Source organism: Denticeps clupeoides, chromosome 12 (genome assembly GCF_900700375.1).
Source record: "Denticeps clupeoides chromosome 12, fDenClu1.1, whole genome shotgun sequence".
Classification (NCBI taxonomy): domain Eukaryota; kingdom Metazoa; phylum Chordata; class Actinopteri; order Clupeiformes; family Denticipitidae; genus Denticeps; species Denticeps clupeoides.
The window spans coordinates 18,937,493-18,950,763 of record NC_041718.1 but is presented as its reverse complement, the minus strand read 5'-3'; the positions used below and the strand labels follow the sequence as shown (position 1 = coordinate 18,950,763).

At 47.7% G+C, this 13,271-nt stretch overlaps 1 protein-coding gene across 3 annotated transcripts; it reads left to right on the top strand.

Annotated features, from left to right (window-relative positions):
• The first annotated feature begins 195 nt into the window (after positions 1–195).
• Positions 196–13,035, top strand: LOC114800920 (SRSF protein kinase 1-like). 3 transcript variants are annotated; one of them, XM_028998802.1, is made up of 15 exons: positions 196–351; positions 5,597–5,715; positions 5,796–5,904; positions 5,983–6,070; positions 6,156–6,243; positions 6,384–6,490; positions 6,570–6,735; positions 7,238–7,263; positions 7,344–7,530; positions 8,134–8,394; positions 9,017–9,114; positions 9,973–10,080; positions 10,172–10,241; positions 12,183–12,275; positions 12,354–13,035. In XM_028998802.1, the coding sequence occupies exons 1-15, from the start codon at positions 287–289 to the stop codon at positions 12,536–12,538; spliced, it is 1,770 nt and encodes a 589-aa protein (XP_028854635.1). In that variant the 5' UTR covers positions 196–286; the 3' UTR covers positions 12,539–13,035. The 3 variants fall into 3 exon arrangements, with proteins under 3 accessions (XP_028854635.1, XP_028854633.1, XP_028854634.1); XM_028998800.1 differs by having other exon boundaries at positions 196–357; XM_028998801.1 differs by lacking the exon at positions 196–351 and adding an exon at positions 2,185–2,490.
• The last annotated feature ends 236 nt before the right edge of the window (positions 13,036–13,271 follow it).

Sequence of the window (13,271 nt, the reverse complement as noted above, 5' to 3'; positions counted from 1 at the left end):
GGAATAAGTCAAGAGATGAATCAGAGGCCAAAGCAGAAATCAGATTTTTCTCGTGTACATGAGTGTTGAGTTTCTTTTAGTTTCTTGTCTGCGTGTTTGTCTCAGTCTTTGTCTCCCTCTGCTGAGCTGCAGCCCTGAGATTCCTCCGTCCTACTCTTCCTCCCCCTCCTTCTCTGGTTTCTTCTCTCTGCCTCCCTGCTTGTGAGTGCTCTGTGGTGCTGAAGTAGCACTTGGGCGGCGAGGACGAGGACAAGGACGGAACCCGGGACGGCGAGCGGAGCGCCAGATGTGGCTCCTGGACTGGATCGAGTCCCTCAACAGCGCTGTGGCGAAGTTGACCAGCAGCCTGAGGTGCAAGTGAGTGGATGCCGGGTCTGGGGGCTGAGGATGAGGAGGAGGAGGAAGGCAGGATGCAGCAGGACGCAGTACGGAGGAACTGTTCCCGGAATTCCGTAGTCCAGTTAGACTTTTTCGCTGTATGGCTTCACGTGAGGGACATGCAGCTGCAGATTTCATCAATATTTCACTGTAGCGTCCATCCAAACTGAACACACACACACACACACACACACACAGCATGGTTGACCTCAGAGTTTAATTCATACTGCAGTCTGAAGTTGGTCTCTTAAACAGATCTGGATCGAGACGGGCAGCCGACCTCATTGGGTTGTAATGCTGCGTGTGTGTGCCTGTGTGTGTGTGTGTGTGTGTCCACACCTATACGTCTCCTTATCTGTCCACTGAGTGAGTGTGGATGTGGCGGTGGTTACATAACAGTGCAGCCGCTGCATTTTATACTGTGGGCCCCACACACACACACACACACACACACACACGTGACTGATGTTGGGCGTGTGGCTCCTGATTCTGTGTCTTCACCCTCAGAAAGTCAGGACAGGTACAGAGGCGTCGTTCTCACTTCCGGTTCTGCCACAGTGCGCGTGGCATGGATCAGACGCGTGGAAACGTGACCTCGGCCAGCGGAGTCGGTCCTTCGTAAATTCGTTACGAGGATGCTATGGTTTACAGTTCAGACTTCTCCTGCTGGCTCGCCAGGGGACGCCAGGACACCGCTGAGGACACATCGGCCTTGTTCATGTGAGATATTTAGCCCAGAATCCAACATGCCTCTCTGAGTAGGAGGACGGATTTTCTCTCTTCTGAGTGGGAGCTGGTGCTGTGGAGATACAGAGTCTATTTACACGCACGGTCCACTCTGAATCCTCTTATTCATCCTGCACCAACATGACTGTCTTATTAAGACAAGTCTCGCTTTTACCATCCTTTTAATGCAAATACGCTGTTCATGATGACGGTTCAACATGCACACAACAGGGCGGAGTAAAGTCTGTCTTTCCTGCTGCGAGTGTGAATGTGTGTGTGTTGGTGAGTATGTGCTGGTGAATGTGTGTGTGTTGTTGAATGTGTGTGTGTTGTGGTGTGTGCTGGTGAATGTGTGTGTGTGCGTGTTGCAGTGTGTGTTGGTGAATGTGTGTGTGGTGTGTGTGTTTCAGTGTGTGGTGGTAAATGTGTGTGTGGTGTGTGTGTTGCAGTGTGTGGTGGTGAATGTGTGCGTGCTTGTTGTTTGTTTGTTTGAGTGTGTGTTGGTGAATGCGTGTGTGTGTGTGTGTGTTGTGGTGTGTGTTGCAGTGTGTGTTGGTGAATGTGATTGTGTGTGTGTGTGTGTTGTGGTGAATGTGTGTGTGTTGCAGTGTGTGGTGGTGAATGTGTGTGTGCTTGTTGGTTGTTTGTTTGAGTGTGTGTTGGTGAATGCATGTGTGTGTTGTGGTGTGTGTTGCAGTGTGTGTTGGTGAATGTGATTGTGTGTGTTGTGGTGTGTGTTGGTGAATGTGATTGTGTGTGTGTGTGTTGCAGTGTGTGTTGGTGAATGTGATTGTGTGTGTTGTGGTGTGTGTTGGTGAATGTGATTGTGTGTGTGTGTGTGTGTTGCAGTGTGTGTTGGTGAATGTGATTGTGTGTGTGTGTGTGTTGCAGTGTGTGTTGGTGAATGTGATTGTGTGTGTGTGTGTGTGTATTACGTTGAGGGTCACCTGCAGGCAATAATGAAGCTGCTGACAGGACGTGATGCTGAGTGAAGTGACGCCTTGAATGCCTCAGCACACAAAGAGGAGGGTGTGTGTGTGTGTGTGTTTGTGTGTGTGCGCGTGTGTGTGCAGTGAGTCGAGTTTTCAAAAAGAAGATGGGGGGGGGCTGTGTTTTTTACCTGCAATGCAGTTCTGGAGTACTGCGGCCAATCAGAGCTCAGAGCCGGTGCAGGAGGGGTGGGGCTTGTGCGTGACGGCAGCAGAGCGGAGCTTTCAGAGAGAGAGAGAGCGAGAGAGAGAGAGAGAGAGAGCGAGGGCAGAGGAGGGAGAGATGAAGCAGCCCCTGCCTGTCTGCCCGCCTGCCCGCCTGCCTCTGGTTCATGGCCGTGGGCCGAACTGACCGCCTCCTGACAACGACACTGATGGGCATCCGGGCGTCCTGCAGGTAAGACGCTCCGCGGTGGGACAATTCATCTCCGTACAAGCGTCCTTCACGATGTCGATCTTGAATTTCCATTCCTGGCCACATCCTCATCCTCATCGACCGGTGACCCCGGGTCTGGTGCTGGTGGACCCAGAGATGTGGGCGGGTCTTCATTTTCACGCCTTCATCCTGCTGGACACAGTTGCTGTTTGTTAATGGGAGTTTAGGAGACAGATTTTCATCTTCATAAAGTTGCGGGTTGGAGAAACCGGCCGGCGCCTGAATGGCGGATGAAGATGAGAGGAAGGGGAGGGGGGTGAGCAGTGGGGACAAACTTTGCTCCTCACCCCCTGGGTCCTGATGTCGGGGTGCGTTGTCTGGACCTGAACGCCTTTGATATCCTTTGATCCCCGTGATGAATCGCCGCGTTGGTCCTGCAGAACCTGCCATATGCTGCTCGACTGTTGCTGTCGCTTTCATCTGCTCCGCTCACCAAACACCAAGGAGCATCATCATCACCATCATCATCATCATCATGCACCAAATATTTCATGTGGTTTTTTTTAAAGACATATATTTTTTTCATGTATGTGCGTCTGGGAGAAGAAGCAGCTCTCAGAAGCTCTGCAGACTGATTGGGTTCTGCCTTGGGGAGTCTGAGGGAGTTTGAAGTGTGTCTCGCACTGTGTGTGTGTGTGTGTGTGTGTGTGTGTGTGTGTGTGTGAGTGTGTGTGCATGACAGAGAGCGTGTGAATGCCTTGCTGTGAGTGGGTTTGTGAAATTCTTGGAGCGCCGTTGTCTGTCTGGGGTTGTACTGGAACCCTTTCTGAGCCGCACACTTGTTCTTGACTACAAGACTGTGTGTGTGTGTGTGTGTGTGTGTGTGTGTGTGTGTGTGTGTGGTCCGACTCTGACGCATGTGAAAGCAGCTGATGTGAGGATCGGCAGCAGCTCGTTGCTATGGTCGTCCATTCGAAATAGAAACCTCCTCCACAGCGGTGCTGATCTGACTGATGCGTTTCTTCGTCTTCACCCGTACAAACATCGGCCGCTTCTCACTGAGGTTGAGTCCCACGCTCTCATCCTCGTCCAGAGGGACGTCCAGCCCTGGCTGCAGTCTGAGTGCGTGGTGGGAACCCAGACACCTTCAGCGTCCCCACTTGCCGGGGTCCTGAAGAGCTGAGGAGCATCGGATCGCGAAACCTTCAGCAGGCCTGCTGAGGCAGAAGGAAAATTCTCCATTCTTACGTATTCGTACTACCTTTTTTGAGGCTAATCTTTTCTCTCTGTGGTGTCTTGGCTGCTGATGTTATTTAACAGACACATTTTTTTTATGTCCCGGCTACGTTTTACATAAGACGCTCAGTAGTCCTGTTTCTCAGAGTGGAGGCTGACGGGTAAAATGCACAAAATCCTTTAGAAATTGAATATACTACATATATTGCTGTTGCCATTCAATCATCGAAAGATGTCATGCTCCCCCCAGGTTCCCAGGTGGGGCAGTGGTGGCCTAGCGGTTAAGGAAGCGGCCCCGTAATCAGAAGGTTGCCGGTTCGAATCCCGAGCCGCCAAGGTGCCACTGCGCAAAGCACCGTCCCCACACACTGCTCCCCTGGCGCCTGTCATGGCTGCCCACTGCTCACTCAGGGTGATAGGTTAAATGCAGAGGACAAATTTCACTGTGCTGTGCTGCTGTGTATCACATGTGACAATCACTTCACTTAAAAGGTTAGAAAGCCTGAAATTTGACTGCAAAACCAATGATAGACATCTGAGTGTCTGCCAAATGTCATAAATGTAAATGAATACATGCAATGCTGAAATGTACAAAAATGAAGTGTTCGGTATTCAGTCCATTTTTTCAAGGCAGTGTTGAAAAGAGGAGAATATTTTTGGAATACATCTGCTGTGATACACAGTACAGGCCAAAATATGACACATGTGGAGTTATGTACTTAACAAAAAAAGGTGAAATAAGTGAAAACATGTTTTATATTCTAGTTTCTTTGCTCTGATTACTGCTTTGCACACTCTTGGCATTCTCTCGATGAGCTTCAAGAGGTCGTCACCTGAAATGCTTCTCCAACAGTCTTGAAGGAGTTCCCAGAGGTGTTTAGCACTTATTGGGGTCCAGCTCACCCCAAACCATCTGTATTGGGTTCAGGTCCGGTGACTGTGGAGGCCAGGTCTCCACTTTTTGTTAAGTACATAACTCCACATGTGTTCATTCATAGTTTTGATGCCTTCAGAGAGAATCTACCAACGTCATGAAAATAAAGAAATCACATTGAATGAGAAGGTGTGTCCAAACTTTTGGCCTGTACTGTATATAATACCTTTGCTTAAGTACTTGAAAGTGGTTGGTGTGACTGGGATCCGTCATAATGTCTAAATTAAATTTCGTTTTGTTCGTTGCTGTTCCTTTGATGGCTTGATATTACCGTGGGGACTAGTGTCAATGGCTTGGCTTTGCACTTGACATGACTGCAGTCCAATGTAGCCGTGTTCCATTTTCTTGGCTTCTAGTCATCAACAGGAATTGTGGGATGATGAGTGGATATTTGAAAGGACGTTTGTATGGATTTTTGGTCTGAAATAGCGAAGCGGCCAACATGCCACTGGTTTTACTACAACAGGATTTGCGTGTGTGATGTGTTCATTTCGAAGAGGCAGAAGAGTAGAAATTGACACTGAGGGCAGTGCCGGTGTAAATATAAAGACATGAGCCCATCTGTCACTCATCCCTCTGAAAATAGACCCTCAAACAGGCATCATCACACTCTGTTCCCTGCCCGTAAGTAGTTCATTGCTGCTCCCAGCAGAAGCTGTTTATGGACGATACAGTAATCTTCAAAAGGCAGCTAATCCTCATCGGGAATCTGCCGCCTCGCCTCTGCTGATTTACTGCCTTCATTTCCCCTTTACGGCGGCGCCGCGGTGCTGCTTTAGCGGTTCGTTTGATTTAGGTCCTTATTTGTTCTGGGAATTTCCGGATGGGGATGATGAGAGAAATTATTGACGCGGGGGGGGGGAATTAGGAGCCGCCCCCCCTTCTCCCTGAAGTGATCCAGCTAATGTGCATCAGGGGGCCATCACTAATTAGCCAATCCCTGCCTGTGATCCACAGGCCAGACCCCCACCTCAAAAATGCCTCCCTGCAGACGGACCCCGCCCTCCAGGAGCAGAACGAGGAGGTCATGGGCTCAGACGACGAGGAGCAGGAGGACCCGAACGATTACTGCAAGGGTAAGTGCGGCGTGAACAGGACCCGGCGTGGACGGTCCCGCGTCAGGGTGAGTAAAGCCGCTGGCGTTGCCTCTCTCCAGGCGGATATCACCACGTGAAGATTGGCGACCTGTTCAACGGGCGGTACCACGTGATCCGTAAGCTGGGCTGGGGCCATTTCTCCACCGTCTGGCTGGCGTGGGACATTCAGTAAGACTCTGGTTTCCTGTTGGAGCGTTGTCAGCTGGAAGTTTCTCTTGAGCAATACCCTTTTTTGTGTTGTTCAAGGTGCAAACGTTTTGTTGCAATGAAGGTGGTGAAGAGCGCCGAGCATTACACCGAAACAGCACTGGACGAGATAAAGCTTCTGCGATCAGTCAGTGAGGCTTATATGACACCTCAACAGTCTTAAGACACCGATTTGTCCATTTCATGCTGATGGAGGCTTCCTTCTGTTCCAGGTCAGGAACACAGACCAACATGACACCAACAGGGAGAGGGTTGTGCAGTTGCTGGACGACTTCCGGATCTCTGGCGTGAACGGCACTCGTATCCTCAAGTGGCACCTCTGCTCATGCTAATTGTCATGCTGTCATGTCTTCTGATGCTAACAGCCACATGCAGGATGGGACGATCAGACTTCACGGCACATCTCATTTTCTTCCATCTGACCTTGACTTGTCTGTCAGACGTGTGCATGGTGTTCGAGGTGCTTGGCCACCACCTTCTCAAGTGGATCATCAAGTCCAGCTACCAGGGCCTGCCACTGCCCTGTGTGAAGAGCATCATACGTCAGGTAATCAAAAGCAGAGTCTTCCTTCAGAATAATTATTGACAATCAAGTTTCTTTCTTCCCCTCATCCCTCTGTCCACAGGTTCTTCAAGGCCTCGACTACCTGCACACCAAGTGCAAGATCATCCACACAGACATAAAGCCGGAGAACATTTTGATGGGCGTCAACGAATCGTATGTCAAGAGACTCGCCGCCGAGGCGACAGAGTGGCAGCGAAGTGGAGCTCCGCCCCCCTCCAGCTCGGCAGGTGAAAATAAAACGGAACCGTATCAACCCACGAAAATCCTTATTTTATCCTTAGTTATTTTCTTACTACAGTACCTGTTTGTTTTTATTTTTCTTACTTTTACTTTTCTTACAATCTGGATTATTAATTATTGATAGTAAAAATATGTTTTTTTTAATTATCAATTTTGTACTGATCAAAACAAAAACCATCACCAGAAAAACAATAATGTTCAATTTGATCAATGAACTGAAAGATATCACGGCAAAATGCTGATTGCATAACCAGATCATTTATCTGGATAAAATGGTGAAGCGGTGATTTCCAAGCATCGGCCGCGATGTGCTGTGCCGCCGAGACGTCTGAGGTTTTAACGCGAAGACCCGTTATGTAATGCGACGTGGGTGGTGATGACTCATGCTGGGCCGACTGCAGACGGGTGGGGGACGTCCCCCTCCTCGCCTGAATGTTTGTCAGGTCAAGTGATTGACTGCGTTCTTCTCTCTCTCCTCTCTTTGGACAGCGAGTTCTGCACCCCATCAGAAACAGGTTGGTTCGGGTGAATTTTGGTGGCGCGCCAGGGATGGAGGAAACGTCCTGCCTCCTTCAATGCCTTCGTTTATCCACAGGTATTGAAGATGTCCAAGAACCAAAAGAAGAAACTGAGGAAGAAGCAGAGACGGCAGACGGAGCTTCTGGAGAAACGACTGCTGGAGATGAAGGAGCTTCAGCCGGAAGAGGGGGAGGAGGATGAGGAAGATGAGAGCTCCCCCTCAGGTCAGTCTGACCTGCAGAAGGACCATGAGGAGGCTGGAGGTGAGGAGCTGCTTTGAAACAGCATAACTTAGTCCTACAAGATTTACATTGATATTCACAGCATATCCAGAGCACCTTACAATCAGTAGTTTCAGGGACAGTCCCCCATGGAGACACTCAGGGTTAAATGTCTTGCTCAGGGACACAACGGTAGTAAGTGGGGTCTTCTGGTTTATACTGTTTTACCCACTAGGCTACTATACGGTGGCCCAGAAGGGTCAATACAAATGCAAAGGCCACAATGGAAGTTACTCACCGGAAGTTATGGCCACTGTGTTCATATATCAAATATTGTATATTGCACATAATATTTGATATTTTAATACAGTGTCCATTATCCCTTACATAAATACATCACAGTGAATAATGTGACTCATTATGACAGGCATTAATAAACGTATTCTTGCATCGGTGCTTCACTTACTTCACATTTACAGCTTTTCATTCGGCATTTTCATTCGTGCTGTGGCTTTCGCAGCCACAATGAGAGTTAGCGCTATAATACATTGATTAATGCCTGCCATATTCCAGAAAACATTTATCACCATACTACTACCATCACAGCTACTAGATCACACCCACATTTCTTGTCTCCTCTCTCAGCTCATGCGTTGGATTGTGTTGCGGAGGAGACCAGTAATGGCCACCAGAGCTGTGAGGAGCACGACTCCGAGGACAGCAGCCAATCCCGGCATCGCAGATCTGGTGTCAAGGATGAGGAGGAGCCTCCGAACCCCTATCCTGACGGCGCTGTCACTACGGAGACGGAGCCCACCAATCCCTACCTGCCCTGCAACACCAGCACGTCGTCACACTCAGAACAGGGGAGTCCCCACGGCGCCATGACAACCAGCGACACAGAAGGTAACTGCCATTGGTCACCAGTAGCATTCAGCAAACAGGAAGCGTGAGGTCCTGCTTCACTTTGGACACCCCGCAGGCCTCAGCTCAGACAATGAACCACTCCCATCAGCCATAACACTATGACCTACTATTCAGCAGGCTGCCAAAACAGCCCTGGCCCCGTTGAGATGGGTCTGGCACCAAGTTATCGATAGTGTTATCCTTGAAGTTGCAACATGCCTTAGTTTAACAGTGCTGTCACGATCCGGTCTGGCAGGGGTTACTCCGGGTCCGAAGTTCGGACCGGAGTTTTGTGATAGTCTTGTGTAATGTTCCCTGATTGTTATCACCTGTGTATGAATATAAAGCTGCCTTGTTGTGTCTGTTTGCCATCAGGTTATTGTTTGTACCATGTATTAAACCCCTGTCTCGTGGCATCGTGTGTTTGCGTCCTTCTTTCTCGCCACGTCCAGCCATCGTGACAAGTGCATATTTCTGGTTCCCCATTTGGGGAAACGGTCTCCAGGAAGACTTGGTCAGCAGCAATGTTCACCTGTCGGTGGTCATAATGTTAAGGCTGTGTGTGAGTGTGTGGTTCCCACCATCTAGTGTTTGAAGTTTACAATATTTAATCCCCTCTTAGCTCGGTTTGGTGCTGCCAGCCTCTTCTCCCCCCTGCAGCCTGAAAACGCAGACAAGATCCAGGTGAAGATCGCTGACCTGGGCAACGCCTGCTGGGTGGTAAGAGAAACTTGGTTTTCAGGTCCACTGGTGACAGTGGTGGCCTAGAGGGTGAGGACGCAGACTTGTAACCGAAGGGTTGCAGGTTCAAATCCCTTACCACCACTGAGGTCCCCTCGATCAAGGTACCGTCCCCACACAATGCTCCCCGGGCACCTTACATGGCTGCCCACTGCTCACTGAGGGTGATGCAGGGTTAAATGCAGAGGACACATTTTGTTGTGTCAGCATGTGCTGTGCTGCAGTGTATCACTTTCAATTCATCTGCATGACAGTGAGCATGTCTGAATTATTCAGTTCTGATTTATACACAGTACGGGCCAAAAGTCTGGACACGCCTTCTCATTCAATGTGTTTTCTTTATTTTCATGACCATTTACGTTGGTAGATTCTCACTGAAGGCATCAAAACTATGAATGAACACATGTGGAGTTATGTAATTAACAAAAAAAATAAAAATATTCTAGTTTCTTTGCTCTGGTTACTGCTTTGCACACTCTTGGCATTCTCTCGATGAGCTTCATTGCCTGAAATGGTCTTGAAAGATTTCCCAGAGGTGTTTAGCACTTCTTGGCCCCCTTACCATCTGGATTGGGTTCAGGTCCAGTGACTGTGGAGGCCAGGTCTCCACTTTTTGGACATAAGTATAAAAATCCACATGCGTTCATTTATAGTTTTGATGCCTTCAGTGAGAATCTACCAACGTAAATGGTCATGAAAATAAAGAAAACACATTGAAAGAGAAGGTGTGTCCAAACTTTTGGCCTGTACTGTATATATGCAGTGCACACACACACACACACACACACACACACATACATATATATATCTTTCTGATTCTTTCTGATCTCTCTGCAGCACAGACACTTCACAGATGACATTCAGACGCGGCAGTACCGCTCCCTGGAGGTGCTGATCGGGGCTGGATACGGCCCGCCCGCTGACATTTGGAGCACCGCCTGCATGGTAGGTCAGCAGGAGGGTCGCATGAACGTAAAATTTCTCAAATACACAGCAGTGATCAGAATGATGATGATGATGCTGTTCCTCTTTTCAGGTGTTCGAGTTGGCCACCGGAGATTATCTGTTCGATCCACATGCAGGACAGGACTACTCACGAGATGAAGGTTCACTTTTTTTATTGAGTCATTTTCATAGTGCAGTCATGGCCACTTTTGAGAATGACACAAATTCTGGTTTTCACAAAGTTTGCTGCTTCCGTTTTTATTTCGGCAATTTGCAAATACTCCAGAATGTTATGAAGAGAGATCAGATGGATTGCAAAATCCCTGTTTGCCATGAAAATGAGCTTAATCCCCAAAAAACATTTCCACTGCATTTCAGCCCTGCCACAAAAGGACCTGTTGGGATCATTTCTGTGATCCCCTCATTTACACAAGTAAGAGTGTTTAGGAGCACAAGGCTGGAGATCATTCTGTCATGCTGGTTGAGTTTGAAGAGCAGACTGGATGCTTTAAAAGGAGGATGATGCTTGAGACCATTGTTCTTCCTCTGTGGGATTGGTGTGCCACCAGTGCACAGCTTGCTCAGGAATGATAGCAGGCAGGTGTGAGAGCTTCTGCACCCACAGTGAGGCGAAGACGTATGGAGGACAGCCTGGTGTCAAGAAGGGCAGCAAAGAATTTACTTCTCTCCAAGAAAACATCAAGGACAGACTGATATTCTGCCAAATGTGCAGGGATTGGACTGCCGAGGACTGGGGTAAAGTCATTTGCTCTGATGAAGTCCCTTTCGGATTGTTCGAAAAGGTGAGCGCTAGTATCATCAGACCTGTCTTGTGCCAACAGTAAAGCATCCTGAGACCATTCATGTGTGGGGCTGCTTCTCATCCACGGGAGTGGGCTCACTCACAATTTTAACTAAGAACACAGCCATGAATAAAGAAATGGTACATAAAACATCCTCCGACAGCAACTTCTCCTAACCATCCAAGACCAGTTTGGTGAAGAACGATGCCTTTTCCAGCATGGTGGAGCTAGAAGCTGATGGACAGCACGCCAGGGCGATTTGCAGAGGTCTACAATGCAAATATTGACTCTTTGCAGAAACTTGATGAAATTGTCAATAAAAGCCTTTGAAACTTCAATACACCACAGAAACAGCTAAAAAAAAGGTCTAAAAACACTGCAGCAGCAAACTTTTTGAAAACCAGCATTTGTGTCATTCTCAAAACGTATGGCTCGACTGTGCACCCTAATTACCCTGGAGACTTAACTATTTACAGATCACATCTTTCATCATTATAGAATCTATATTTCATGTCTTAGAGAGTGATTCGGTGTTTTAACCTCACTATTTGCTGTATTCAATTATGTATAAAATCAGTGTTATTATCAGTCTATTATCGATATTTGTCTCAATAATTCAGTAAAACTTCTGGTAATATGAAGACTTTTTTGACTTTTCTCTGTTTAGATATGTTTACAATATGATCAGCATCATACTGAAAATCACATTTCTTTTTTTTTTTACAACAATATTTATTTATTATTTGGCCCAAAATCACATGTAATATGTCTCAATGTCTCGTCCAGATAAGAGGTGGAAACCTTTTGTGGGACAGTATCTCAAGCTGCTTTAACTACCTCTTAATCTCTAGAGGAAAAAAATGAAGAACAGAGAACTGACCAGAATGAAATAAAATAATAAATTCATGCAAAAAAAAAAACAGAATACTGTTGTGGTGGTGGGTTATGGTGGCCTAGCGGGTAAGGAAACGGACCCGTATCCCGAACCGCCAAGGTGCCACTAAGGAGCATAGCACCGTCCCCACACACTGCTCCCCGGGCGCCTGTCATGGCTGCCCACTGCTCACCAGGGGTGATGGTTAAATGCAGAGGACACATTTTGTTGTGTCACCACGTGCTGTGCTGCAGTGTTTCACAATTACAATCACTTCACTTTCACTTTCACTGACACTCTTGCTTACTCAGCTTTATATACTGGCCATGCCCACATGTACACAGCGAACTTCTTCTGAATATTGTAAGAATGTTGCATCTTCCTCCACGTCTGCATGTTCTCTTCCTGTTGGGTCTCTCCTGCAGATCACATTGCACTGATCATTGAGCTGCTGGGCAAAATTCCCCGGAAGCTCATCCTTAGCGGCAAATATTCCAAGGAACTCTTCACAAAGAAAGGTAACACGTTCTAATGAAAGGTTCAGGCCTACTTCTTGACCATCATAGATGCTGATGTGTGGTTTTTTCCTGCGTCAGGCGATCTGAGGCACATCTCCAAGTTGAAGCCATGGGGTCTGCCTGCTGTGCTCATGGAGAAGTACGAGTGGCCACAGGACGAAGCGCAGAACTTCAGCAGCTTCCTGCTGCCCATGCTGGACTTGGTCCCTGAAAAGAGGGCGACGGCGGGCGAGTGCCTGAGACACGCCTTCCTCGCCACCTAGCAGCTGGTCTCCTCGCCTCAGACCGCTCTGGTCCAGCAGACCTCTGGACTGAGCAGCATTCGCTTTGCTCTCGTTCTGTTCCTCGGCCTCTTCTCCTCTCAGCCTTCAGCACCCGTCACCACTCTGCTCATTTCAGTCGATGTAACTCTTTTCTTTCACATGATTGTCATAAGAAGTAAAAAAAAAAAGAAGCCTTACGAATGAAGGGAAGGGACCGACAACAGCGTACATACAGTATCTGGACACTTCCTGTTCGGGGTGGACTCTCGTGATGAAGTAGCATGGTGGAGCGGATCCTCACGTATATATATTTGGCCTTTTCTTCAGCGCTTATTATATTTCATATGCTTGAATGCAGATCTGTGTACATTTTTTTTTTGCTTTCATTGCATCTCTCTGCAGCTTCTCCTGTCAGCTTTGGTTCTGAATGTCTTTTGCTGTGCTGAGAGCTAAAGCCTTTTTCTCTGTTTGCTGAAAATAAACATTTTCAAATGGTGGGAGAGGGTCTGTTCAATGCACGAAACAATACACAAGATGTGTTTTATACCATGTAGGATAAAACCAATTTTTTTCTCTGCTGTGTGACTGCAGAATCAGGACAGAAAACTGTCCAGTTCACTGAAATCAGACTAGACAACTTATCATCAGCCATATGTCACCTTTACTGAAGATGCATCATAAAAGGACTAAAATGATGCTTCCTGATAAGGTGTATATAGAGAATGTAATGAGG

What these genes read in the sequence shown, in the direction of transcription:
- LOC114800920 (XM_028998800.1), top strand. Translation starts at nt 287, where the DNA reads ATGTGGCTCCTGGACTGGATCGAGTCCCTCAACAGCGCTGTGGCGAAG. An exon ending in ACCAGCAGCCTGAGGTGCAA is followed by an intron (nt 358 to 5,596) that starts GTGAGTGGATGC and finishes TGTGATCCACAG; the next exon opens with GCCAGACCCCCACCTCAAAA. An exon ending in GGAACTCTTCACAAAGAAAG is followed by an intron (nt 12,276 to 12,353) that starts GTAACACGTTCT and finishes TTCCTGCGTCAG; the next exon opens with GCGATCTGAGGCACATCTCC.